General features: G+C 37.9%; 2 protein-coding genes across 4 annotated transcripts; one reads left to right on the plus strand and one right to left on the minus strand.

Annotated features, from left to right (window-relative positions):
* The first annotated feature begins 261 nt into the window (after positions 1 to 261).
* sh3yl1 (SH3 and SYLF domain containing 1) lies at positions 262 to 12,315 on the plus strand. Of its 2 annotated transcripts, XM_085265910.1 has the most exons (11): positions 263 to 489; positions 3,978 to 4,088; positions 4,236 to 4,349; positions 6,089 to 6,153; positions 6,392 to 6,504; positions 7,759 to 7,887; positions 7,992 to 8,136; positions 8,559 to 8,640; positions 8,747 to 8,812; positions 9,996 to 10,028; positions 11,112 to 12,315. In XM_085265910.1, coding segments are annotated over exons 1-11 (1,068 nt in total). In that variant the 5' UTR covers positions 263 to 488; the 3' UTR covers positions 11,321 to 12,315. The 2 variants fall into 2 exon arrangements, with proteins under 2 accessions (XP_085122037.1, XP_085122036.1); XM_085265911.1 differs by lacking the exon at positions 8,747 to 8,812 and having other exon boundaries at positions 262 to 489; positions 8,559 to 8,667; positions 11,112 to 12,200.
* Positions 12,316 to 13,762: 1,447 nt separating this feature from the next.
* On the minus strand, positions 13,763 to 25,712 carry LOC146547147 (solute carrier family 22 member 6). Of its 2 annotated transcripts, none has more exons than XM_085265893.1 (10): positions 25,416 to 25,712; positions 23,577 to 23,674; positions 22,385 to 22,539; positions 20,917 to 21,082; positions 20,732 to 20,834; positions 17,750 to 17,895; positions 15,988 to 16,199; positions 15,503 to 15,611; positions 14,321 to 14,572; positions 13,763 to 14,092 (listed from the first exon to the last, which is right to left on the minus strand). In XM_085265893.1, the coding sequence occupies exons 1-10, from the start codon at positions 25,710 to 25,712 to the stop codon at positions 14,011 to 14,013; spliced, it is 1,620 nt and encodes a 539-aa protein (XP_085122019.1). In that variant the 3' UTR covers positions 13,763 to 14,010. The 2 variants fall into 2 exon arrangements, with proteins under 2 accessions (XP_085122019.1, XP_085122018.1); XM_085265892.1 differs by having other exon boundaries at positions 20,917 to 21,085.
* Between the last annotated feature and the right edge of the window lie 138 nt (positions 25,713 to 25,850).

Here is a 25,850-nt window from a genome sequence, read left to right on the forward strand (position 1 = left end):
TTTTAATATCTTCAGTATATTTATATATATAGACTTTTTTTTAGATATTGTAATAATATATACAATCAATCAATTCAATGTGCAACTACCAGAGGTAAAACTCATTATCTGGATGCAGTATTTTTACTGTCAGATATCAATATACCTGAGAAACAAAAAACATCTGAGTACCAAATTAAAAGCCTCCACATTAACCGCGCACCTGAGAGTCTGAAATCAGGGGAAAAGCCGCCCGGTCGAGCTACCTTGCAGACACGCGAGAGCGCGCCTAGTTGATAGAGAGCACCAGCCTTCACACAGCAAACCGACACAGTTCCAACTGCCCTCACCTAACCACGTGCCTCCGCTTAGAGCTTCTCCTTTACGTAGTTTTTGCGCGCGCAGTTTCCGGCTGTGAGAAGCGTCAGGTGAAGCGGAAGTGAAGTGAAGAGGCTTGTACTGCTTACCTGTCGTCAGTCAAACTGACAGAGAAGAAACAAGGGAAAAAAAGTAAGTTAAAGATAAAAAAGTAATTTAAGTACACAAGGAGTTGTTTTATGTGTGTGCCTGCTGTTTCCGGTCTGTTCTACCTGTCTGCTCTACCTGGACACCTACAGGGTTATGTTTAGTAAAAGAAGACCAGTTTTACCAGGAAACGTTCTTACAGTTTAATGTTTACTCCCTTATAAACGGCAGTTTTATTTTTTCTGGCTCCCAAACTGAAGAGTAGGACCCCCCAGAGGGTCACGGGCAGAGGGATATGTGGGTTAGGGGAATAAATATTTGTTTATTAAAATATGTGTACACAAAAAAAAAATACTTTACAAGACATCTGACAGTTTGTTCGGGTTTTTGTTTTTTTTAAAGATATTTTTCCATATATATATATATATATATATATATATATATATATATATATATATATAAATAATTAAACTTACATGCTGCCTATTTTGGCCTTGGCCATAGGGTTAGATTGGGTTGGGTAGGGTTGCTCATGTTGTGGAGAATCTGTGACATCTAATTAGTGTTAATGGGCTATCGTTAGCTGTTAATCAGCTGTGAGTGACTGCTTCTCTGTGCTGCTGGGTTTATGTTACGTCTGAAATTAATAAGATTAATTATACTAGTTTATTGCCATTGGACCTAGTCATATGTGACCAGAATCTTATGAAAAATAATCAGCACTTCGTTGTGGAGGTAACAGAAGCAAGAAATCTGTGCTAATTTCTAGCAAAAGCTCCTCATTTACATCTAAAACCTCTTTAAAGACAACCCAGCTCCTAAATAACTAAAACCTAAAGGACTTCTGCCAAAAATCTGACTGTTCTTATTAATGACTAACTAACCAAGACAAGTTAATCCTGTCTGATGACTATAGCATGGATCAAAACCATAAACCACTAGAAACTACTAAGAGGAACTCCATCATCAAGAACAGCCAGAGAACTGACCAAACCAAGAAACATTCCCAGCTTGACCATCATAACTGTGTTTTACTATCCTACATCAAACCATCGTGTTCACATTAAGCTATTTACCTTGTTGTTGTGAGCAGTTGTGATGTCATGCTCCTTGTATACCTACGCCCACTTGTGGTAACTGTAGCCTCTCATTGTATTAATCAAGCTAATCCACAAACCTATCTCACTAGATAGGTTTGTGGATAAATGTTGCAATGACCATTATAAATAACACCAAAACTAAACTTAATTACAAAGCTGTTGTTTTGCTATTTTTTTTGTCAAGTATATCAAAAGTAATGCAGAACCTATTAAAATATGATAAATTTATATATAACACGATCTAGTTCATGACACACATGGTGGAATTTAAGCTTCCTGTAAGCCATATACTAATCCAAGGTCTCAGAATTTTATGTTGGACTTCAGCTACATTTTCAAAATGCCATATTCCTGAGGTCATAGTAATAAATATTTTGATTAAAAATTTGAATGACATAGGTTAAATAGTTCTCTAGATATAGCTATTTAAAAAATAGCTCAATTGAAAGGCTTGAAAAGACTTGAAATTACCCCTTCAACGTTTTTATGAGCAAATCACAGGGAAATCACAGATCATCAGTTGACATGCAGTGACTTTGGAACCCTCCCTAGTGACCTATTTAGACATCTCTTTAACAAACTGTACCATCTTAAAGTCCAAAGGAACATTGTTGCAGGCATAAGGAACACCCATAGCCAACCAAAAAAACAATTAAAATCCTGTATAACCGCTCCAAAGATGAGTCAAACTTCTATGTAGATGATCACAGTCTAATTACCAGAACTTCTGACCAACAACTAGAACATAAAGGAATGTTTCAACCTCCTTAGACACTAATTAAACTTGCATGATTGACTAGAATTGTCTAAAAAGAGCAATAGAACTTCCATACACAGGTAGATTCTGTCTGAAAGATGGCTATAACTAACACCACCTCAGTGCTAGCCCTGTGGAGTCTAACTGAAGCCACTGGATTCACGTTCAGAATGGAGGATTGGGCGGTTTCTCGGAGTCAGTGTTTTCTCCATCAGTGCTGCAGGCTGTGATGGAGTCTAGGCGATGCTGCAGGAGCACTTGGCCATGTTGGCGTGTTGTTGGTCAGCGGCACGTTTGGATGTGCTGTTCAGGCTGTGTCATGTGTCAGGAATTTGCTGCTGCAGCAGGAGTGCATTTTAGCATGTCGGCAGACTGGTCACAGCTCTCTGACTCTCACTGCAGAGATTTCCTGGAAAGTCTTATGACATGTGACCTGAAGAAGAGTCATCTAATCTTAAAAATCAAATACAGAGAAAATGGGAAGAAAATTAATCTCTTACTGTTTTCAAAAGCAGAAATACAAATTCATTTTCTGGTATTAACTTTTAAAAATATATTTTTTAAATGTGAACACTGAGCTGCTGTTTTCAAATAAGAGTTCAAAGAATCCCCATGACTTGGTAGAGAATAAAACACGATCATAATGATATATGTGTGTGAATGATTCATTTAATTCTTTCTGGAAAAGAATGAAATTATATTTTATATTATTATATTTTATTTTATATAAATATATATATTATATTTTATTTCATACTTAATATATTTTAGACTTTAATGTTTTAAGAGTAATAAGTTTTAAGACTTGTTTTAAATCTCTTTAAATACTAGAAAAAATTATTAATATTGTTTTTATTTAAATCTCTTTATATTTCAGATATGTTCTCTTTTTTTTTGTCTGTGAACAAATTTAGTAGTTTAAAATTTATATATTTAAATAATAGACTTAATTTTGATATTGTGAAAATCACATTTTATAAATGTTACACACAAATGTAAAAATTAGAGGGTTTAACTACACAAATATTTATGTTCTAAAAAATTTGTTTGTATTGGCAAAAGTTTCTAAAAAACAAAATTTGCTTTTACCACTGCAGTTACAGAAGTTTTGTCTGTTTTCTATTTTAAGGTAAATAAATCCAAATATAGAAAGTAGGGGCAAAAAAATATTCAGTGCATTAATTGGGTAGTCCTCCTTAATGGAAATTTATTTGGATATGCACATAAGTGTTGCTGACATTACACTAATGGATTAGTTATTGGCCAGGAAGCTGCGTAAAAAGGGAATTCCTTTTATGTCACAGAAAAGCTCATATCTGTCCTTATTTCTTCTTGTTCTGGACTGAATGTTCCTCTTCAGCTCGTTTCAGCCTTGAGCAAAATGATTGTTTTTTTTTTCTAATAAGTAAACATGTCCCTTAAAATAACGTGCCAGTTATCAGCATAAATGAGCTTTTGAGCCTCACAGTGAAAGCGTAATGGGAAGTTTGTTTGCTGCAGATGGAGATAAGATACGATCAATTAAAGTGAACAGTGAGCTCATTGATGAATGTTACTCTTCGGTTTGTTGCCAGGATGATAACTTTTCAAGCTGTTGAGGAAGGTAGGGTGGAAGGGGGCAGCTTTGAATGAGCTGCTGATGCCTTTAATGAGCCATGTAATTTGGGTGTTTGCAGTGAGTAACCCAATCCCATCCAACCTGAAGTCTGAGGCCAAGAAAGCTGCCAAGATCCTGAGAGACTTCACCGAGATCTCCAGCAGAAATGGGCCAGACAAACTCATCCCCGGTAACAACCTGTCATATTGTCAGCTTTATATACTGAGGGCTAGTCCAGTGCTCTTTAAATACTTGGGTTTTCTAATATATTTTAAAATGTGAAGTATTTTACTGTAGTGTAGCTAAAAGTGTGTACTCTACCATATTTTTGTTGTAGCTCACGTAATAGCTAAGGCTGAGGGTCTGGCCATCATCTCTGTCATCAAGGCAGGCTTCATGATCACAGCCAGAGGAGGCAGCGGAGTAGTAATCGCCAGGCTTCCTGACAAACGTAAGATCACCACTCCTTCCATGCTCTGTAAAGGTTTGGAATTTTGCACAGGCAACTGTCGGTGTGTTTCAAAAAATATAAACTTTAATTAAGAAGGCTGCTCAGGTAAGTCACCAGATGCCAAAATATGTGGAGACTTATGTTGTCTTTCTTTTTTTCATCTGTCAGATAGAACAAAGCCGTGCTCGATCAAGCCACAATTGTTTTGCTCCTTCCAACCAGCACTTCAGCCTCATTGACAAATAAAATGATTCACTCACAAGCATCAAACTCCAGTCCTGAGAAATTAAGCTATTCCAGAAAAAAAAATTAAATGCGATTGAGGCATCAGCAGTACTAGCATGGTGTTCCGCAAAGCACGATTCTGAGTCCTCTATTGTTTGTTTTTACTTGTGGATATAACAGTTTGTTTTTCTACACAAAATAAATATGGTTTTGCAAGCTTGTATTTGTCTGAAGGATATAAGCACCAAAAGTCTGGAGAAATTGAAGACATTTTACAACAGAATTTAACATTTTTACAGCTTGCTTCAAAAAGTAGATTTGGTTTTTATAGCTAATTCCCCCCTTTATACAATTTTAGTGCTGTGAATTATAAAATCACCAGTTTAAATTGTATAAAGGCTTAAAGTTCACATTTTATGCCATTATGTTCTTTGAAAGATTGAGAGTGGCACAGTGGCTGTAGCTACTAGCTGTCTGCTAGGCTTCATGTTAGCTAATTGGAGTCCAATTAAACCCTGGTCTATGTTTGTACTGTTGGCACCTTTTGGGGGCATTTCGAATCCAAATATCTGAGGAAAATTACTTGCTGTGCAGTACTACGAGGACAGTCCAAGAACTCTGTGCTAAAACTGTAGTGGAATTCTTGGAATTTATATGCTCTTATCTCTTAGCATGTGTCTGTGTGATGTAACAGTTGTACAAAGCAACTGAACTTCAAAAAAAAAAAGATTGTAATCAATTGTAGATGGCATTTTGACAGTAGTATACTTTTATTACCCTTCCAAGTAAAGTCTTTGTATGTTTGTAGAAACATGTTGCTTCTGGAATTTATCTGCATGATTGATCTGAGTGACTGAATTATTATTCCTCTGTTATTTGATTGTCACAAAGTATAAGATGAGTACACATTTTTTTTTTATGTGTTCTAGAAAGTCTGTACTCTTTATTAGTAAGGTAAAGAGAGTTCAACAGCAGAGGTGTCATGTTGGAGGAGGAAATAATAGCTGTTTTTTAATCATGGATTTAGCCGCAGTCTACGAAGCAATTCTTGTGATTTGCTGCTGTTTGCCTGTTGTCCTGTTTTTTCTTCTTATTTGGTTCAGTTTTTGCTGTTTTTGATCTTCCTGAGTCTCTCAATAATCCTTTTGTTGTTTTGTTTTGTCTTGTGACATTTTGGGCTCCTGCGGTTAAAAACCAGGCCTCCCTGCAGTGTTGGGAGTGTGCTGTAGTCATCTGACACATCAAGCGTTTGATGTCAGTGAACTGGTCCGGCGGTGTTTGAGTTTGCTGTGGTGCCAGAACCCACCGAGGGTCACACGGGCCTTACTGAGTGGTGCCACCACCCCTGCTCTTCTTCTTCAGGCTCTTTTGTTGGTTTTCTGGATTTTCACATTAAAGGAGCAGTTCACCACATCTGAAAACACTGGCACCAGCAGTGTGAATAATCCATCCTGGCTTCAGCCATAAATATTATCCATGCTTGAGCTTTATTCTGTGTGTTTTTGTGTCTGCAGGCTGGTCAGCACCTTCAGCTATTGGCATCGCTGGTCTGGGTGGAGGCTTCGAAATCGGGGTGGAGGTATAATCCTAAATCTTATAATTTTATTTATTTGATTTCTGATTTGCGTTCCAAGACGAAACATTTGTATTTGTGTTGAATTTAGGGGTTCACAATAATTGTCATAAATGTATCAGTAGTGTTTTTAAAGGTTGTGAATGCAGCGGTTTGCATCACTGAGATGTCAATTTGTCCTTTAATGCACCACATCCCTTTTTGGAAAGCAGAAGTAAAAGCTAATTTTCTGGTCCCCCCTCAGGTGTCAGACTTGGTGATCATCTTGAATTACCGGAGGGCCGTCGAAGCCTTCACAAAGGGTGGGAACTTGACGCTTGGCGGGAACGCCACTGTCGCCGTGGGACCTGTTGGAAGGTGAGTCTACTCCCCACCTCTCCTAACACAATCTGTCTGTCTGTCTTTTAATTGCCTTGAATGCTTTCTGTTTATGTAAATTACAGCTTAGGTTTGATTGTCCTATTCTGCTTAGAGATTTATGAGACATTTAATGACAGTTTGTGTTTTGAGGCCTGAAGCAGATAGCCAAACTGTCTGAGGTGGGGGAAAAAAATCACCCGTGATTTACTTGAGAGGCCAATTAAGATGTTGAGGTTAATTTTAGAATAAGGTGGTTTCAGGGTGGGTTAACCGGTTTTGGTGCTCATGTATTGGCAGGTGTTTGTGGGCGTGGCGAGTTACATGTCAGTCGGTTCATTCTCAATAAATGTTACAGACAGACAACAAATGGTAGCCAGAGCTGAATTAGTTTGAAGAAGATGGTCAGTTGTTATAGTTAGTTTATGTGTCAGTGTATATGGTACTATGAAATTAGTCACATACACAGTGATTGAATAACCCGCAACCAGCTATAGTTTTACAGACACAGCAGGAAATAAACCTAAAGAAGACTGCAGGTCCTTGGAGAAACCAAGGACTGTGATTTTTATATATATATATATATATATATATATATATATATATATATATATATATATGTGTATATATATAAATATATGTATATATATAAATTCATTCCCCTATACTATGCTGGGGTTTTGTAGCCAGAAGTGGCCATCTTTGGATGAGAGATTGAAAAGCTAAGGTATCAACTAGCACCAGCTAACTGTACTAGCAAGCTACATTACAGAGGTACAAACTGCTAAATAGTCATAACAGCCAATAAAAAGCTATAGCTTCACTCACAAAAGCTGGAACACAGATTTATTGGTCATTGAAGCAAGTTTTGCAGTTTTTTTTTATTTTGCTATTTGATTGTGTTTTTTGTTTTTTTGTTTTTTTTTGGGGGGGGGGGGGGGGGTAGTTATGAACCAACTTGCAGCTTGGTTTGTTTGGTTTTTGTTTTTATTTATTTCTTGTTTGTTTTTGTTTTTTTTCATCCAGTAAAACAAATCTGTGCTTGGAAAAACATTTATTTATTTATTTTTGTGCAGAAAAAATGTTTTTAAAATTAAAAAGAGCATAGGACCCAGGATCATGTTCTGTGAAACATATCACTAGTGCTAATTAACCGGTCATTAGGTGTTAATGTTTTCAAATTCTGAAATTTTACTTGACCATTTAAACTTCACCTTTGCCAGTTTGATCAATAGAATAAATTCTGCTTGTTAGGAACGTGGAGGCTGATGTGGCTCTGCGGAGTACTGCAGCTGTGTACACCTACTGCAGGTCCAGAGGTTTGTTTGCAGGTATTTCTCTGGAGGGATCCTGCCTCATTGAACGCAAAGAAACCAACCGCAAGTATGGGGGAAAAAACACGAATCAATCTGCTGCATGTCAGAAGTTTAACTAGTTCTCTCTTTTCCAAACAAGTGCTTGTCTTTAATCCAGTAGTGTTGTTGCAGATTCTACTCCCAAGACATCCGCGCATCTGCCATTTTGAATGGTGATGTGGAACCGCCGTCAGAGTGCTATGACCTCTACCACATCCTAGATGTCTACACTGAGGCCTACACCACCGACTGGACAAGCAAGAACTTGCAAACTAGGGTACGCAAACCAAAAGCTTAACTCAAAAAGGAAAGGCAGCTATGTGTGAAGTGAGGATGGTTTCAAATGATGCCCTAAATAGTTTCCAGTGTGCTCACTAAAGGGTAGGTGAGTGCAGGCAGCTCAGTTCAGCACACAGATTTTTCTAATACAAAGCCATGCTGTTGGAATAGAGGCAGTATGCAGTTTAGCATCCATCTAAAGTACCCTGACAATTACTGTGCTTTATTTTTTACATAGTGGTTCAATAGTGTAGTGGTTTATGCATTTGCCTAACAAACAAACAATGGAGACACAAATTAAGTGTAGCTCAGTGACTGTTATACTGAATGTCATGTGATTTTTTTTTTTTTTTAATTTATTTATTTTTTGCCTTTATCTAATATGCAGTACATAAAGTGTACATTTGTGTTTGTCTCCAGTCATCCGTTCGCCCAGCCAGACCACCAGCTCCGATCCAGTCAAAGCCACCAAGCTACTCCGAGGTGTCAGCAGCCAGTGCCGGTAAAGCTCAGAAATACAACTGTTCAGGTGCTATTAATTTATGGACGAAATTGTCTGTAATGGGGTGTGTGTCTGTGTGTTTTTGCATCTATGTGTCTGAGTACAGGAGCTGGAGTAAGGACTAAAAACACTCTCTACCCAAGTGTCTCTGTCTATAAATCTGAAACCTCAAGTGAGTTTTACATTAACTTTCATTATTTACTCCTTACCAGCTATTCTTTTTTTTTTTTTTTTTTTTCTTTCATTGTCATTTTGTGAGGACCGCTGTGACTCCTTGAGCTCACTTTCAAACTCAGAGGCCTCTGACTTGGTTTTGTTGCCCATGTTAGTAACTGGTTTTGGGTCTGGAGAATTCAAATCAACCAATTAGTACAAACATATTTTTCTTTTCTTTGGGTTTTTGCTTGCATCTTATTATAGTCAGAATTTGTCATTTTTCTTTTTCTTTTTTTTTATCCTTTTTGTTGTCATTTTGTTTTAAACCATTTTGCGTCCCATTTCAGGCAGATTTCCATGCCTTTTGTGGCCGTATTGTGTTTCTGTGGTCAGTTTGTGTCCCTTCATAATTGTTTAGCACGGCATTGTGGTTGTAATGGACGGCTTAACAACATCCTGGGGTTTTTTTGCTCGAGAAATGGTTAAACTGATGCAAAACAAAAAGAACAAAAGTTGTTCGTGCTCATTTTGTATCCCTTTTCTTTCAGTTTGTCAACTCTCCATGTGGTTGTTTAGCATCGTTTTCAGTCATTTTGTCTCCCATTTGTATTTACCTTGTTTTGTATCTTCATGTGGTCACATGGCACACCGTGTATTCAAGTCTGTTATTAACCCACGACCTTGATGCAGCCAGTACCAAAACCCATTAATAATCCTAGTGTTTTGTGTATGTACGTATGTGCGTGTGCATACTTCGGCGACACACACCTGTTCAAACAGGTACGTTGCGGGGACCTGACCCCTTTGTGTTGATAAAAGAGTCCTCCAAGGTAAATGATTAATTTTATGGTGAAGACGTGGTTTAAGGTCAGTGAGTCTTCAGCAAATTAATGTAAGTCAGTATGATTGCTTGTGCAGTGATAAACACATTAATATATTGTTATCAACTTTGGGGCTGCAGCTCTCTCTAGTGTTCACAGCACATATCTGCAACTTAAACTGCAGCGCTATTTATTTTAAATAAGCTCTTTATTTAAACACTAATGAATAAATTTTAATGGAGGAAGATGGAAAAAGAGCATTAGTCTTTCATATTTCTTGTTTGAGAACTTATTTTTATTAATGTTTTCACAGCTGTAGATTAATTTTCTCCAGATTCATTAGCCGTGACTCAAATTGATGTTTTGTTTCTCTTTCAGGTAAGTTTGCCTCCAGAAACTCTCAGATGAACGGTATGAATATTTGACACATCTCACACAAAAAATTAGTCTAGTTAACAAGAAAGTTGAGGTGCTGTGCAAAATTTAAATAAAAGTCAAATGAAATGATCTGCAAATTTCATAAACCCATATTTTATTCACAATAAAGCATAAAAAACACATCAAATGTTTAAACTGAAAAAAAAAAAAACATAAGCACATTTTATATTTGATGGCAGCACCTCTTCATTTAACAGTAGTCCATAAAACTAGGAATTGTGGCAATGTATTGCCTGGTAGAAGATTCTAGCTGCTCAGTAGTGCTGAGTCTTTTTTTCCCCCAAGGTTTAGCATTGTCTAGATAAAATGTGTAAAAATATATGTTGCTTTAAAACTTTTAGATACCTTCAGCACTGATGGTGCCTTTCCACATGTGCAAGTTGCCGGTTCCAAAGGCACTCATGTACCCCCATACCTCTTGGACTAAATAGTGATAAGGAGCCTGTTTATCAAAGTTCTCTTAAGTTCCCAGGTTGTAGTGCCCATATACTAGAATTTCAAGAATTTCAAATTTGGATTCGTCTGACCACAAAACAGTTTTCTACTCTGCCTCGATCCCCTTTAATTTAACTTTGGTCTAGACAAGACATGGATTATGTTCAGATTTGTGGATGGCACAGTGAGTGTTCCTTAGTCCTTGCAGTGATTTCCATGACAGCACTGCCACCTGAGGGCCTGAAGATCATAGGCATCCAATATTGATTTTCAGCCTTGTCCCTTAATTTTTTCCCAGATTCTCTTAAGCTTTTGATGTTTTTATGTAATTTAGAGAATGAGATTTTCTCATGATCTAATTAGATGAAAAATGTGCCTCCAGCTGTTTTTTTTTTTTTAGTAACCCTTACTATTTCTTTCGTAACTAATTCAAAAGTAGCTTTTTTTCATGAAATAGTAAAATGTCTCAGTTTCAACATCTGTTTTCTATGTGTTATTGTAAATAAATATTAATATTCTGAATTGTACAACATAAATATATCAGACCTATGTTAAACAGTGAATTTGCAGTAAATTAAATCTGCTTTTGTCAAATGTTTGTTTTGTTTTTGTTAATTGTAGATTGGGGATCATCAGAGGGTGGAGCCACTGGGCTGATGGTTGTCACAGCGACACATCCCTTTGCAGGGGAGCAGCCAGGTGACCTCAGCTTTGTTCCAGGCGACCGTATCACTGTCATCACGAAGACAGACTCCCAGTATGATTGGTGGGAGGGGCAACTGGAAGATGGTCGGGTTGGGATCTTTCCTGCAAACTTTGTTACATATTGATACTACTCTCTGGGTGTCTGACAGAAAAACATCTGAAAGAACCAATATTGGGTAAAATGAGTTTGGAACGTGGTTGTTCTGTTAGGCGTAAACACTCCACTGCATGAATATACTTGTAAATGAATTAATAATCCTTCGGTTTTTCACATAGTAAATGTAATATTGGAAATTTTGAAACATTTGTCAGACAAAATACATTTTGACATATTTCACAAAAATATTTTAACTGGCATTTTTAACCATTTCAAATGTTTCACATTTAATATTGAAGTACCACTGTTTGGTTGTTTCTTGGTACAAATTTGAATCACAAAAAGACAACCACTTGGATTAAATGAAATCAACTATTCCATTATTATTGTGATTATTAGTTTCATCATCATAATTATTATTATTTACATTTAGTTTGAAATTGATTGGGAACTTTAGGCTGGTTGCCTAAAGGCTGGCTGCCAACAGAAGCATTTGTTTGTTTGTTTGTTTTTCTTTTAGTTTAGTTTAGTTTCTTTTATAGTTTAAAGTCTTGATATTTTAAGATCAGTGGCACCACCAAAACTGCTGTAAAGTCTAAAAATTGAACAAAAAGTTGAAATTTAACTGTCAGCTGCTGTGATCAGGGAACTTTAAGGGGCTGTAAATTTCAACACCAACTGTTAGGCACTTTCTTTAGCTCTTTAAGTCAATGTGTTACAATTATCGTGGAGATGGTTATACTGACTTTGCTGCACGCTTGTTCTTTTTTTTTTTCTGCATGTAAATATGGTTATGCATGATGTTGTAATAATGTTAAATGGAGCGGGTTACAAGGTGGATGAAGGAATTTTTAAGGAGTTTAATATATGCATATCAGTTTAAATATTTTGTTTTTCTTCACTTTGCACTTTTTTAAAATGACATTTAAAGTATGAGTTTAGGGATCTGCTAATGTTTTAATCTTAACAATGTCTTCAGATTAATAATTGTGGTGTGGGTGGGTATTCTTTTTTGGGGGGGGCTTTTTCATAGCTGCAGTACAATGTACTGTTTGGATCCTATGCAAATGTTAATAAACCTTATGTGTTCTAAAATATGCGCTTGTTTTTATGCAGAGAGAACAACAGAAATTTTTTTTAAAAAGCTAACTGGGCTGACATTTGAATATTTCCTGCTTAATCTCACAGAAAAACATTACATTACTGAAATCCCTCACATCATCACAAATAGTCACATTTATTTAAAGTCATTGTCAATGACATCAAAGTAAAAACAATATTTATTTTTTTTATCACAAACTTGTTTACAGTAATACAATAATTTTTACTATTATGATTTTGTTACTGTGTATAATAATACATAGTGTCATAGTGTCTGCTCCTGTTATGGTCAATTATATTATATTTGCACAAATTTATTTAAAAAAAACACATTTAAAGATTAACACCCACAACAAAGGCACAATACTGTAACATACCTGCAGTTGTTAAAAACATTTAATTACATCTGAAATCAACATTTTTGTTGTTTTTGTCTGTTTTTAGTTTTAAATCTAAGAGAAACTGATACTAGAGATGATGAAGATACTCTAAACCTACTTGTTACCCTTGTGGCTCCTTTAACATGAAACAGCTTTTTTATTTTTTATTTTAAACTTTATTGGCAGCTTCACATTTCAGCTGTTTATTGTTTCCACTTCATAACACCCTGCTTCTGTCTCTCTTTGTTTCTTTGAGAAAACTCCAAGCAAACCAAAATGTGTTCCTACAAAGCATGTGACATTCACATGTCTGGGACAGGACCAACAAATGAAACATGGGAAAATAGTGGCATCTCCTGGAATAGTGGATAACATAGAGAATATACTTGTAACAACAACTAGTTACTACAGTTTGTGTACTCGGCACATCTATGGTACTCAATGGCCCAATGGGATGCAGCAGAATCCATTAGTGGAAGCTCAAACCTGCATTTGTACACTTGGTAGTGTGGAACTAAGTATTGTCTTTTTGTGTATACAAGCATATATTTGTGGTCTTTGGCCATAAATATATTGTAAGTATCAAACTCAAAATCAGACAACATGTAAAACTGGGATAGTGGCAAAAAAAAAGACTGGAAACGCTACATAAAGCTAACAAAAAGAGAACAAGGAAACCACTAAATATGACCATTTTTCAAATATGTCCTTTTTTCCCCTTAATTGAGTACAAAAACAGGATAAGAATGAAATAAAGAGATGGATGAGTTTTTCTGGATGTTGTCATTTACAGTTTGTAACATTGTTAAAAGAGTCAGAGAAATCCCTGTAAAAACCAAATCTAAACGATTCTCATTAAATAGAGATTATGATTATGCACAGCACTGGCTCAAGCATACTTATTTCAAAACTCTAACTTAAAATGTCTTTTTTCACTCATAAAACAATGAATGAACCCAAAACTGCTGATTAACAAACATAAAAGGAAATCAGCATTTGGTTCAATTTATTTTCACAATAATAAAAACGCAAAGTGGTAACAAATAGGAAAAAAAAACAGCATAAGAATAAAACACACTGCCTTTCAAGTCTTGGAAATCCTCCAACATCCTCTAAGAGGGAATAATTTCAACCTGCCGGCTGGTGTTTTCAAGGTATGAAGTTTCTCTAACATGAACTCATGTTTGTTTTTGGTCTAATTAATATCAAAGCAGTAACTGAAAGCTGCCGGCTGCATTCATATCAGCAGTGCTGAAATTGTGCTGTCTTTCTCCACAGGGAACGTTTCCACTTTGCTGGTTTGGCTGCTCACCAGTGTCCTGAAAAATCACACAGCAGGAGATGCTGTGAACGAGCCAGGCAACTCACATGTGATGTCATATATTTTATTTCTTTATATTTCTTTGTATTTTACAAATGTAGCTGTTTTTCTGAAAAACAAATGTACATCTCTGGGTTTTACAGCCATTATTACTAGTTTTTGTAAACTACTTAAAAAAATAAGAACGTTAAAGAAAGTTATTGCCACCAAAACGACCAAAACTCACTCTGTCCTCCAGAGCGCATCCATGGCAGGTTGGTGGGGCTGTAGCTGCCTGTTGCAGTCCGCCACAGAGTCAGGAAGTGGGACACCACTGGTTTCCGGCAGCAGCAGGCACAGTCCACAGCATATGATTGGTCCACTGCTGTAGATAACCATAGCAGCCAAGGAGATTGCTCCGTCAGGGTTTGCGGGGACGAGGGTGTTGACCAGGCAACCGAGCCGGAAAGACAGGTTGACCAGTGATAAACAGCGTTGCCTGGATTTAAAAACAAAAAAATATATACTCTTATTGAACAATGGCTAGAGAAGATTTCTGCTATGCTGTTTAATTGCCCCGACATCTCAACATCTAATCTCAGATGAAAAGTAGCTCAAAAACCAATAGGACCAATTAAATTTGCAAGACTTCAATATCAGCTAGAAGATCATACATAAACAAATCGCTCAACTAAGTATTGGAAGTAAGAAGCAGATGGTGTGGAAATATATGCTTAATGAGAGTAAACCAACCTTACAACTTTTGCTTTCAAGTTAAATCATACCTCTATAGGCTAACTAATGTGTACAACTGGACGGGGTTTATGGTGCCCTTGGTTCACCATGCAACAAAAGAGAAGTTTCATACAGAAGATACATGTTGTTAAACTGATGTTTCGTTTCCAGAAACTGCTCGTCTGTGTACGTGAAAAAGATGATGGGTAGATTTCAGTTCACAACTATTTAGTAACCAAATTGCCAAAAAACAGAAAACTATAATCTGACTGATATTTTCGCTTTGGTAAGGACAACATCTGCCGTGGCTCATAACACAAACACTTTGTAACAGCAGAACCGGTTACCATCCTTGATCCATCCTTGGTCCAGGGGTCCAGTCCAGAGACTGCTTAGCTTAAGTGAAGTTTAGCAGACAGCTAGCAGTTACAGCTGTCTGTGTCTTTACCTACTTGTCAGTCAAAGAGGCCACGCCCCTATTTTTAAAAAACAGCAAATTTTTAATACAAGCGTTATAAGACATGTACCTCCACCCCCATAAGGCTGTTAGAAAGAGGTAAATTAAACAGGTTATAAACATGTTTATTTTGCAGTAAATCTGGACATTTTAAGTTTGAAGCCAGGCTCAAGTGAACATTAGAGGAATGTCTGCTTGTGGAAAACCTGCATTAAAGAGTGTTGTGTTGTTTTCTACCTGACCACAGTGGGGAACAGTTCAATGCTGTACAGAGTGGAGATAAAGATGGCAGCCAGGACGCAGAGTTTCCCCAACAGAGCCAGACTCATAACCAGCATCGGCGTACCTGCATCAGAGTACCAGTCTCAGAGATGGTGGTCAGATTTGATTGGAGGCTGCAAACTGCATATAGAATGATTCCACCTACTCCCACTAATGTTATGTTTTTTCTACCAATATTAAATACCAGTATTTTCTCCCACTAAAAATATTGATTAAATAGATTAAATAAATCGACTGCCTGGGACAAAGAGCAACTGTCATCAAGAGCTTTTAACACAGTCTCCTATTGTGGCGTTCAAGAATAGAATCCTAAGAACAGATGCTTTTCTAATGTTTTTATTTAATGTTGTGTTCATTTTAGTTTAATTTAATTTAATATTTAATGTCTCTTAAAAGTGATTATGAACTAACCTAAAATACTGAAAATGCGGAGGACTCACCATTGTACCTGGACAGGAGTAACGACACGAAGCAGGCAGCTCCACTGAGGAACAGAGCGAGCATGCTCATTGGCCGGCGTCCCAGACGAACCAATGGGACAAGCAAGCAGGGAGCTTCTGATAGCCCGGAAAAGAACTGGGCGGAGTAAACGCCAACACCGAATGAGCCGATGTTCAAACAAATTCCATAGTATGTCAAAGCTGATGCCGCACTGGAGGATGACAGGACATTTATTTATGTATTTATTCATTTATTTTATTATGTTTTTAATTTACCAATATTTTGTTTTGTGAATTTTAATTTTTGCATTTTTATTATTATTTATTTTCCTTTTATTTTATTTTCCTTTATTTTGTTTGATGGATTTGCATTTATTTTATTTATTTCACCTTATTTATTTATTTTATTGTATTTATTTTACCAGTATTTTGTTTTGTGAATTTTCTTCTTTTTTTATTTCACGTTCAACTTGTTAATTAATTAATTAATTTATTAATTTATTTATTTATCTATCAAGGTTTCCTCTGGACTTGTAAGTGAACACTTTAAACAATGATGAATTTTAAAACAAAACTGTGACAACGTTTCTGATTAAGGTTTGTTTGACATAAACCTGTAAAAGTTTAACTCAGCATATTGAAGGGGTTTTTTTGTTGCTCAAACTTAACCACAGTTTGGTTGTACTGCACACAGAGTATTACACTTCCTCCATTTTGTTTCACAGTTTTCCGTATAAATAGAAATTAGTAAATACAAATTTACCCTCAGCAGCCTTTTATCCATCAAACACTCACTCAAGTGTAGGACTTTTAATGATATCAGCTTAAGGTTCCTGTGTGCCTGGTGTTATAACTCACACAAACCAAAGCTCCCTGATGACGAAATGCTGTTACTTCACACCGGTTGTTTATGTATTATATAGCCCTGTTACCTTTGGCCACAAACAAGAGGAGGCTCAGACTTATTGAGAACAGTCTATTCTCGTTCCTTAAACTCCCTTATTCCAGTTTTACAAATTATTCTGCATGCAATACTAAAAGATTCATCTATCTATCTATCTATCCATCCATCCATCCATCCATCCACACACATACATATATATACAGTGGAACCCCGACTTACGAAATTAATTCGTTTCTTTTGTAAGTCAAAATTTTCGTAAGTCGAAGCACCTTTTTCCTTCGCCTTTTGAGTGAGGCGATGCTGGCTGAAGACAAAGTTCTTGGTGGAGGCTGAAGAAAGCATACGTTTGCATGCACACATACGTACGTGTACATGTAAATAACGGTATGGAATTTAATTCTAAACACTAAAAACTAAAACTTACATTTACGTTAATTAATGTACGTACAGTATGTACACTGTGCAATGATATTTTTTTTAACATTTTTTTAAACTCACTCATATTTATGCCTCATGCCGGCCCCATTATGAATGAACAAAATGCTAATTGCAAACAAAAAGCACACGAAATAGCGCACTGCAACAACAATACGTCTTTCACGTGGAACAGCGAAACACATTTCGCAAACGGATTTCGTTACACGGGCATTTTGTCGTACCACGTTAATTGGTTAATTGCCTTCTATTATACAACTATATTACAAATAGTTAATAATTTTATCTCATATATTTAATATGAGATATAATTATCCAAATATTGTGACTTTAAATCTAATAATTTGATGTGAAAATATTCATATGTTTATTTATCTTTGTTATAAAGGGCTGTGTCCCATATGGAGCGTGTGCAGTAGGTACCTCACACAGCTCATGACAAACAATCGCATCAGGACAGTTGGGTGCTTCAAGTGGATTATGTCACTGGAGGCATGATCTCCAGTCACAGGGTCTTCTCTCTGAGCTTCGGTGGCTTTCTGCAAGTCTGACCAGGCGGAGTCCAACAGCTGCACACAAACACAGCTGGATTATTTTATATATGTTTATTCATATACACACATATATATTAGGGGTGCAACGATATTCGTATCGATATTGAACCGTTCGATACAGTGCTTTCGGTTCGGTACGCATATGTATCGAACAATACAACATTTGTAATTTATTTTATCAATTTTCCTTCTGACGATGCTGTCTGTGTTGAGCGCTCAGTGAATCTGTGTTCGACTACTCCGCCTAGGCTGCACTGTCCAGCGCAGATCCACTGAGCGCTCAACACAGACAGCATAGTCAGAAGGAAGAGCGCAGGGCAAGCTAGCGAGACAGAAGTTAAGCTCTCCTTTTAACATGGACCTCCCCCACTCTCATTCAGATCTGGCGTTTGGAATTATTTTGGTTTTCATGTGACGTATGACCCTGAAGGTAAGCGAGTCATGGACTAAAGTAAAACAGTATGTTGGATGTGCCATGCAATGCTCAATTACATTGGTGTGAACTAGTATGTTAGCGCAGTTAGCTCGTTAACGTGTTGGCCGTCTAGCCCCATGCACGGGGCGATCGGCGGTAGCTCGTTAACGGAGATTTGCCGTGTTGTGGCGTTAAGGTCATTTCAACGAGATTAACCTGAAAGCACTAGCGGGAACACAACGAATATGACTGCACATTTACGCCGACATCATCCTAGTGCAAAGACAAGTGGAAGCAGACAAAAAAAAGCAAGCATGCTACTAACTTTAGCCGAGTCATTTAGACAGCTGTTAGCACATGATTCTCCTTATGCTGCTGAGAATATAGCCCAGAAGATAGCGGATAGTATAGCTTTTATTTTGGAAAGAGCCATTTCTCTGTAATAAACTCTCTTTTCCAAAGATGAGTGATTCCTCAATCAGATACAGGGCTTGCAATATCGCTAGCCCGACGTCCCGGAGCTAGCGATTTTTTTCAGACGGGCTACCAAAATCTATCTCTGCCCTGCCCGTCGGGCTATTGTAGGAAGGAAAAATATATGTCAATGCTTTTGCATTCTTTCAGAAATGTAGCTGGGTAATTATGTCATTGGCATCGGTGAGCCACTGTCAATATGTGACATATTGAAGTCGCGTTTGAATTTGCGCTTGTTTTTTTGCTTTCACTTTGCAATCGTGCGAACTGTGTATAGAGAGCGACAGCACTGATCTGTGAGTGATGATAATTTGTGCACCAATTCCTCTGACATCGTCTTATTAATCGTTAGCTTACTATGGAAACATGACAAGTGAAATCTCCCGCAGCTTAAACATGTGAGAGGTTGATCGCGCAGAGAATCGCTGAAATTATGTGAGTGCGTGTGTAAAAGCATTTCAGTTCTGCTGAGCCAAATAAGACAGGTCAGGGTGAAGAAGTGACAGCCAAAGAAAAGCTTACCACAAAACGGAGAAGTTATGACAAATCAGACTATAAGGCAAAAAGAAAGTGCAGCTTTATGGTTTCATGGACAAAATAATTTCTGTGGCTGCAATATGACGAGCTAAATAACCAGGGCTGCACATAAGTGGTCCGCAGGTGTGCATTCGCTGTCAAAATAAAAAACATGCACAAGGGTTAGGGTTAAATTTAAAAACTGTACTTTTGAGTTAAAATATATATTTATAATTTTAATAAATGACAAATTAAAAATGCATGAACATTTTTTTGTATCGAAAAAATATCGAACCGTGACACCAAAGTATCGAACCGAACCGAACCGTGAATTTTGTGTATCGTTGCACCCCTAATATATATATATATCCCACCTGATCCAGACTGAACCAGCTGTAAATTTTTGAATTTTAAGTTACTGTACAAAAATCACTGATTCGGTGGCTATCAGCTTGGAAGCACTTACAAATGATCCAGCTGTTGATTCAAAACTGTTTGTTTGTTTTTTGACCTAATGTTTGAAAGAAAAAACTCCCATGAGAACAATCGATTTGTTAGTCTGTGTTTCTGATGCCAACACATTCAAAAATGCTGATACAGGGAATGTTTTTCACCACACTGAATCCCCTGTTATGTAATAGCTGTGCCGAAAAGCAGCTGCAATTTTTTCCCCCCTGCATGAGTTTGGAGCCTGTTGTTTTTTGTAGTTTTCAGTAGAAAAATTCTTCAAATGTTTTCAGGGTTCAGCTAGTTTAACATCTGGACTCTTCGCTGCTGGAGTACGAGTACGATGTGGTTTTGTCTTCCTGAAGAAAGCAAGGCCTTTGCTCAAATAGGCATGTCTGAATGACAGCATGTTCAGGCTGTCATTCAGACAGCTGTCATGTGATACTAACACCCCCACCCACCCACTCACTCCCCTATCATCAGTGATTTAAACTGTGTGCTGATAATAAGCAGTATGGTCCCAGAAGACCATAATTTCCAAAGAGAATCTCAGATTCTGGTCAGACCAGAGGGTGGTTGTCAGGTCAGCCTCAATCCATCAAACAATGGTTTTAAGCAGTGTTCCTGCACATTAGTGCTACAAGACGTCATAGACACCAAAGCTCTACAGCCTTTTTACAGACCACAGATGACAGAATTCATAAACAGTGGTCGACCCCTCTCCAGTTTACCTCTGATAGAGTTAGTTTCCTTGAGATGTTCTTTTAAGAGCATCGTAAAGAGTGACGGCAGAAGTTTTAATGCACCTTTCTCATTACATAACCTTTCCATCTATTGTTGACCATTTTCCAACTTATTTTAGAAGACCATCTGTTTCTTTCTATCTTGCAGTTAAACATTATCAAACTAACACAAAGAGGAGCTGGGTTATAATAAGGAATAATCCTACTTGTTAACACAAGACATTTATGATTTGAAATGAGGCAAATGTTTGTTTACCAGGTCCAAGCGCTGGTTATCTGCAGGGCTGTTGCTCCGGTAACGGTCCAGGATATCTGTCCTCTTCTTTAACAACAGCCATCGGGGAGACTCTGGGATTGAACTTGAAGGAGAAAAACTGTTATTGCTTCCTTTATTAACGGTCTAAATGAGGCTACCACAGGTGAACAGGTGTGTTGGCCTACAGGTAGAGTGGCAGACAAATGATCTGAGGCAGAGCCAGTGACAGGTGCAGACGTGTCCAGGTAGGGTTGAGCCAGGCCAAAGGAGCTCCACCCATTGTCCCCAGGCTGAAGCAGAATGGCAGGAAAGCCGGCGGCCACAGCCGAGAATCAGGGGGAGTCCACTCCACTGCTGCAACGCAAACAGTTTAAAACAGTCTACAATTTAAATTCTGCAGGTTTCAGTGCTATCTTCAATGTGAACTTGCTCTCCAAAGCTTCTAAGATTTATTAGAGTAGCTTTACCTGATTTATTATTTAAAAACTACCCTTCTTTATGTTATACTGAACCTTGCTGAAGCCCAACTGTTTTAGCTCCAGTCCCTAAATGCCCACTTCCTTCTGATTGGCCAACTTAAATATACATACATTTATCTCATAATTTAAAACTCATCTTTAGCACACAGCACTGTCAGATAACATGCATAAGGAAAAAGATAATAAATCTATAATAAAAAGTCTCCATAGAGTCATCTTTAAACATAATGACTTACCTTAGTTAGCTAAGGTAATTAGAGTTAGATAAAATTAACTGATAATAATAATAAACAATGAATAATAAACCAAATCTCTGTCTGTGTGTATTTGTTTCTTTGACCCACAACACCACTTACAAAATGTGATCATTTCAAAAAGAAAAGGTGTTAAAGGTACCCCTCCAAAAGTTGATTCTGTTCATCTGGACGTAGCATTTTGTGGGAGAAACGTTTCGTCACTCATCCAAGTGACTTCTTCAGTCTCAGCTGACTGCAGGTTCCCCAAACTTATAAACAGTACATTTGCATAATGACTGAAACCAGCCCACTGAAGGAACAATGGGCTGGGAGGTCAGAACTGACAATAAATGCTGAAGCAATGGATAGAAATATAATACAATAAATACAATAAATATTGAATTAGCTAAATTATAAGACCCTGAGTCTTCCTACACTTTGGGTCCATGACTTACTATGTAAAGGCTAGCTGCTAAATTAAATCAAAGCTGAAGGAATAGACTGCTTCCTCCAGTCTGCACATAACACTGTAGGGGTCAAAGGTTAGGAAGCTGCTGGAAGCAATCCTGCTTCATTAGGCCTCAACCTGGTCAAGATGGCTTTATCTGGAACACGTGCTTTTTATCAGCCTTATGTAAGTATGTCCCACCACGGTCCAATTAAAGTCACCATCCAGCCAGTGACCCAAAGCCCACTGAGAGCTGTCTGATAACGAACCACCTTCCAGCTCGCACAAAACACTGCAGGCTCCCCAACATACTTTGTGAGACACTTCTAAAAACATTTTGAAGTTGGATACTCATACATTTAACTGACTTTCTTTAATTAACTTATTAATGGTCAGAAAATGTCCAATGAAGACCACAGCTCAATATAACGGGATGAAAGTAGATCTGTGATACGACATTTTAATCATGCTTTTAGGTTTCTTGTGTTACCTAAACTGAAGGCGCAGATGTTGATGCAGCAGCAGCAGATTCCAGTCAGGCAGCGAAGAATAAGGAAGAGGAGTGGTTGAGGAAAGACAGCAGGAACGAGGCCACACACGGCGTGCACGCACATGGAAATCAGCAGTACTGGACGCTTTCCGTACCTGCACAGAAACCATCAGCGAGATTTTTCTTGTTTGAAGATGAGTGATGACTAATGTTTGTTTTAACTTAAACTTGACATATACACTACAAGTCAAAAGTTTGGACACACCTTCTAATTTTTTATGTTTTTTCTTTATTTTCATGACTATTTACATTGTAGATTCTCACTGAAGGCGTCAAACTATGAATAAACACGTATGGAATTATGTAGTGAACAAAGACGTGTGAAATAACTCAAAACATGTTTTATAGTTTAGATTCTTCAAAATAGCCCACCTTTGCTTTGATTACCACTTTGCACACTCTTGGCATTCTCTTGATGAACTTCATGAGTTAGTCACCTGAAATGGTTTTCCAACAGTCTTGAAGGAGTTCCCAGAGATGCTGAGCATTTGTTGGCCCTTTTGCCTTCATTCTGCGGTCCACCTCATCCCATACCATCTCTATTGGGTTTAGATCAAGTGACTGTGGAGGCCATGCCAACTGGTGTAGCACTCCATCACTCTCTTCTTGGTCAAATAGCCCTTACACAGGTGCTGTTAACTTGTGATTTCTGAGGCTGGTGACTTGGATGAATTTAACCTCAGCAGCTTTCTTGGGGCGGTCCTCATGTAAGCCAGTTTCATTGTAGCGCTTGATGGCTTTTGCAAAGCACATTTAAAGTTTTAGCAAATTTTTGGACCCACTGACCTTTAGTAAGTGATGATCGACTGTTGTTTCGCTTTACTTAGCTGATTGGTTCTTACCATAATATGAATGCTAACAGTTGTCAAATTAGGCTGCCAGTTGTGTACCAACCTGACTTCTACACAACACTGATGGTACCAACCTCATTAAGAAGGCAATAAATTCCACAAATGAACCCTGACAAGGCACACCTGTGAAGTGTGACTACATCATGAAGCTTATTGACAGAAAGCCAAGGGTTTGCAGCGCTGTCAATAAAGCAAAGGGTAGCTACTTTGAGGAATCTAAAATATAAGGTCCAAACTTTTGACCAGTAGTGTATTACAGACTGTCAAGTGTTGTGTTGTACCGGTCAGATATGGCTCCTCCAAACAGAGATCCCAGCAGCAGACCAGTCATGAAGAGCATCTGACCATAAGACAACCAGTCTGTCCAACCACACACTGACTGACACACACACACACACACACACACACACACACACACACACACACACACACACACACACACACACACACACACACACAGGCAAATATAGATGTTCAAGTCCAGAATACACTCAGAGAACCAAAATATAAGATGCAATGAAACCAGTTTCACAAAGATTAACTTTTCTGTTTACAATGAGAGACATGACGTGTATGTGTAGCTGTGGGGGTTTATTAACTTGGCCATAATCAGTTTGGATGTGTTTGGATGTGTTTTACTAGTTGAATAAGAACTGAATCAAAAATCCTTTTATCCTGTTGAGACTTTTCAAAATAAACTGAATCACGTGGAAGATGCAGAATATTTACTGATGAAAAGCAAAAAAGAGCCGTCAGGTGCTAAAAAATAAACCTTAGACTCAAACGTTAGAACAGGCTTTTCCCCGCAGCACGCTGTGTAATAATACTCACAAAGAAAACGGCAGCCGTTAAAACTTATGTCTAAAATGTATAGTTTCATGCATCGGTTAAAACACTGGACTCTAGGTACACGACGCCCAGCTGGAAACACTTCACGCAAGTCGAGCTGCCCGAGATTCACAGAATTTACAGAGAATGTTACATTTTTGTGATTTATATCGTTATCAGGACGATAAATGCCTTATCAGGATATGAGATTTTGGTCATATCGCACAGCCCTATTCAGCCGGGTTAGTAATCCGTGGTATGTTGGTCTGCTTTGGATTTCCGAGTGGGAAATGCAAGTTAAAGGGGCATTTCATAAAAAAAATTCCAATTGCAAACTCAGAATTTGTGACTTCTAACATATTCAGGAATGCACCTACATGCTGTACATTCCAAGATCTTCCTCTTCACCTAGAAAACTGCAGTGTTTTTCAGACCATTCTCTGTAAAGCCTAGAAATGGTTGAGGGGGAAAATCCCAGAAGAGCACAACACAACAACCACATTCAAATTCACTTAAATCACCCTTTCTTTTCGATTGTGATGCATAGTTTGGTGCTGGCCCAGCAAGTTGTCTGGACCATGTCTACATGCGTAAATGCATTGAGTTGCTGCCACTGGTTGATCAGAAATTTGCTTTAATAAGCAGTTGAACAGGTGCATTTGGAAGACGGAACTAGCAAATTTTTGATTCTGTGCTTGAAAAATACTGAAACCTTTCTTGGATTTCCTAGATAGAGGTCCAGACATGACTACAAATGTCTATAACGAGTTAAAAAGATTACAACACGTGCTTATGCTAAGCATGGCTAAATTCAGTTACGATTAATGACAGACGATTTACAGAAAATTAGCTTTTTTTACTTTACCCTCAGAAATGGTTCATTAACAGCTTCAAGTTGATCATTAACACCATGTTAATCTCTAGAGTTGCTGTTATGTAATGCAGATTACTGTCCAGTTAGCATGTTGGCTGAGACTTTAAACCGATCATTTAATGTTGAAACAATGTTTGGTGAAAGAGGCCCCAAGCTGGCCTTTCAGTGGTGTCAAAAACTGAAAGTTATATAACTAGAAAATCTAAAGTTTATTAATTGCACGTTTTTCATTTCATTACAGTTCATTTCTAATGTGTCTGAAACTATATTTAGGCCTACACTTTAAACCATGAGATAACTATAACAGTAAAGGGAATAAGAAACACGCACTTAAAAATATCCCCAGGTGTTGCACCATCACAGTATTCATGACTGTGTTACAACTTCAGACCTCTCAATGAAAATAATCTTCACTCACGTCTCGGATCCCGCTCTCTGTCCTCCAATCGGCGTCGTCCTTTAAAACCTTGCTGAGCGCTGATTGGTTTTCCTCCTTGTTCGGTGCCAACTTTTCAAGCCACGAAGCAAACGTGCCAGTATCATTGCCATGGCGACATGTCTCAGCGACCACAGCGGTGGTGAAAATGTCCAGAAAAAAGAGGAAAGCCGTGAAGAAGAAGATTAGAGCGAGGCGCCAGTAGACGGAGAGCTGCAGCGGGGACATGAGCGGGCCTGTCTGGTCTCCCACAAGCTGATTCATCCTGACCTTTACCATGCTGGAAACTTCAAAACTCACAACTTTGAACTCTTCAGGAGCTCCACATGTTGTTCCAGCAGACCTCTGAGCAGCGCGTGCCGGTCAGGTCTGAACAGCTGCTGCTGTCACAAGAAAGTGGTTGACCTGTCAAGCAGG

The sequence above is a fragment of the Mchenga conophoros genome, linkage group LG23, assembly GCF_057382185.1.
Source record: "Mchenga conophoros isolate Kocher_MC1m ecotype Shallow Benthic linkage group LG23, M_conophoros_male_GT1.1, whole genome shotgun sequence".
In the NCBI taxonomy this organism is placed as follows: Eukaryota; Metazoa; Chordata; class Actinopteri; order Cichliformes; family Cichlidae; genus Mchenga; species Mchenga conophoros.

Bases quoted from the DNA above. Each gene is read 5' to 3' on its own strand.
- sh3yl1 (XM_085265910.1), top strand. The intron at 4,089-4,235 runs GTAACAACCTGT...TTTTTGTTGTAG, and splicing joins GCCAGACAAACTCATCCCCG to CTCACGTAATAGCTAAGGCT. The intron at 7,888-7,991 runs GTATGGGGGAAA...GTGTTGTTGCAG, and splicing joins CGCAAAGAAACCAACCGCAA to ATTCTACTCCCAAGACATCC.
- LOC146547147 (XM_085265892.1), bottom strand. From the start codon at position 25,712: ATGGTAAAGGTCAGGATGAATCAGCTTGTGGGAGACCAGACAGGCCCG. The intron at 22,540-23,576 runs GTACAACACAAC...GTTTCTGTGCAG, and splicing joins GGAGGAGCCATATCTGACCG to GTACGGAAAGCGTCCAGTAC. The intron at 21,086-22,384 runs GTAACACAAGAA...TTTGCGTTGCAG, and splicing joins CATCTGCGCCTTCAGTTTAG to CAGTGGAGTGGACTCCCCCT.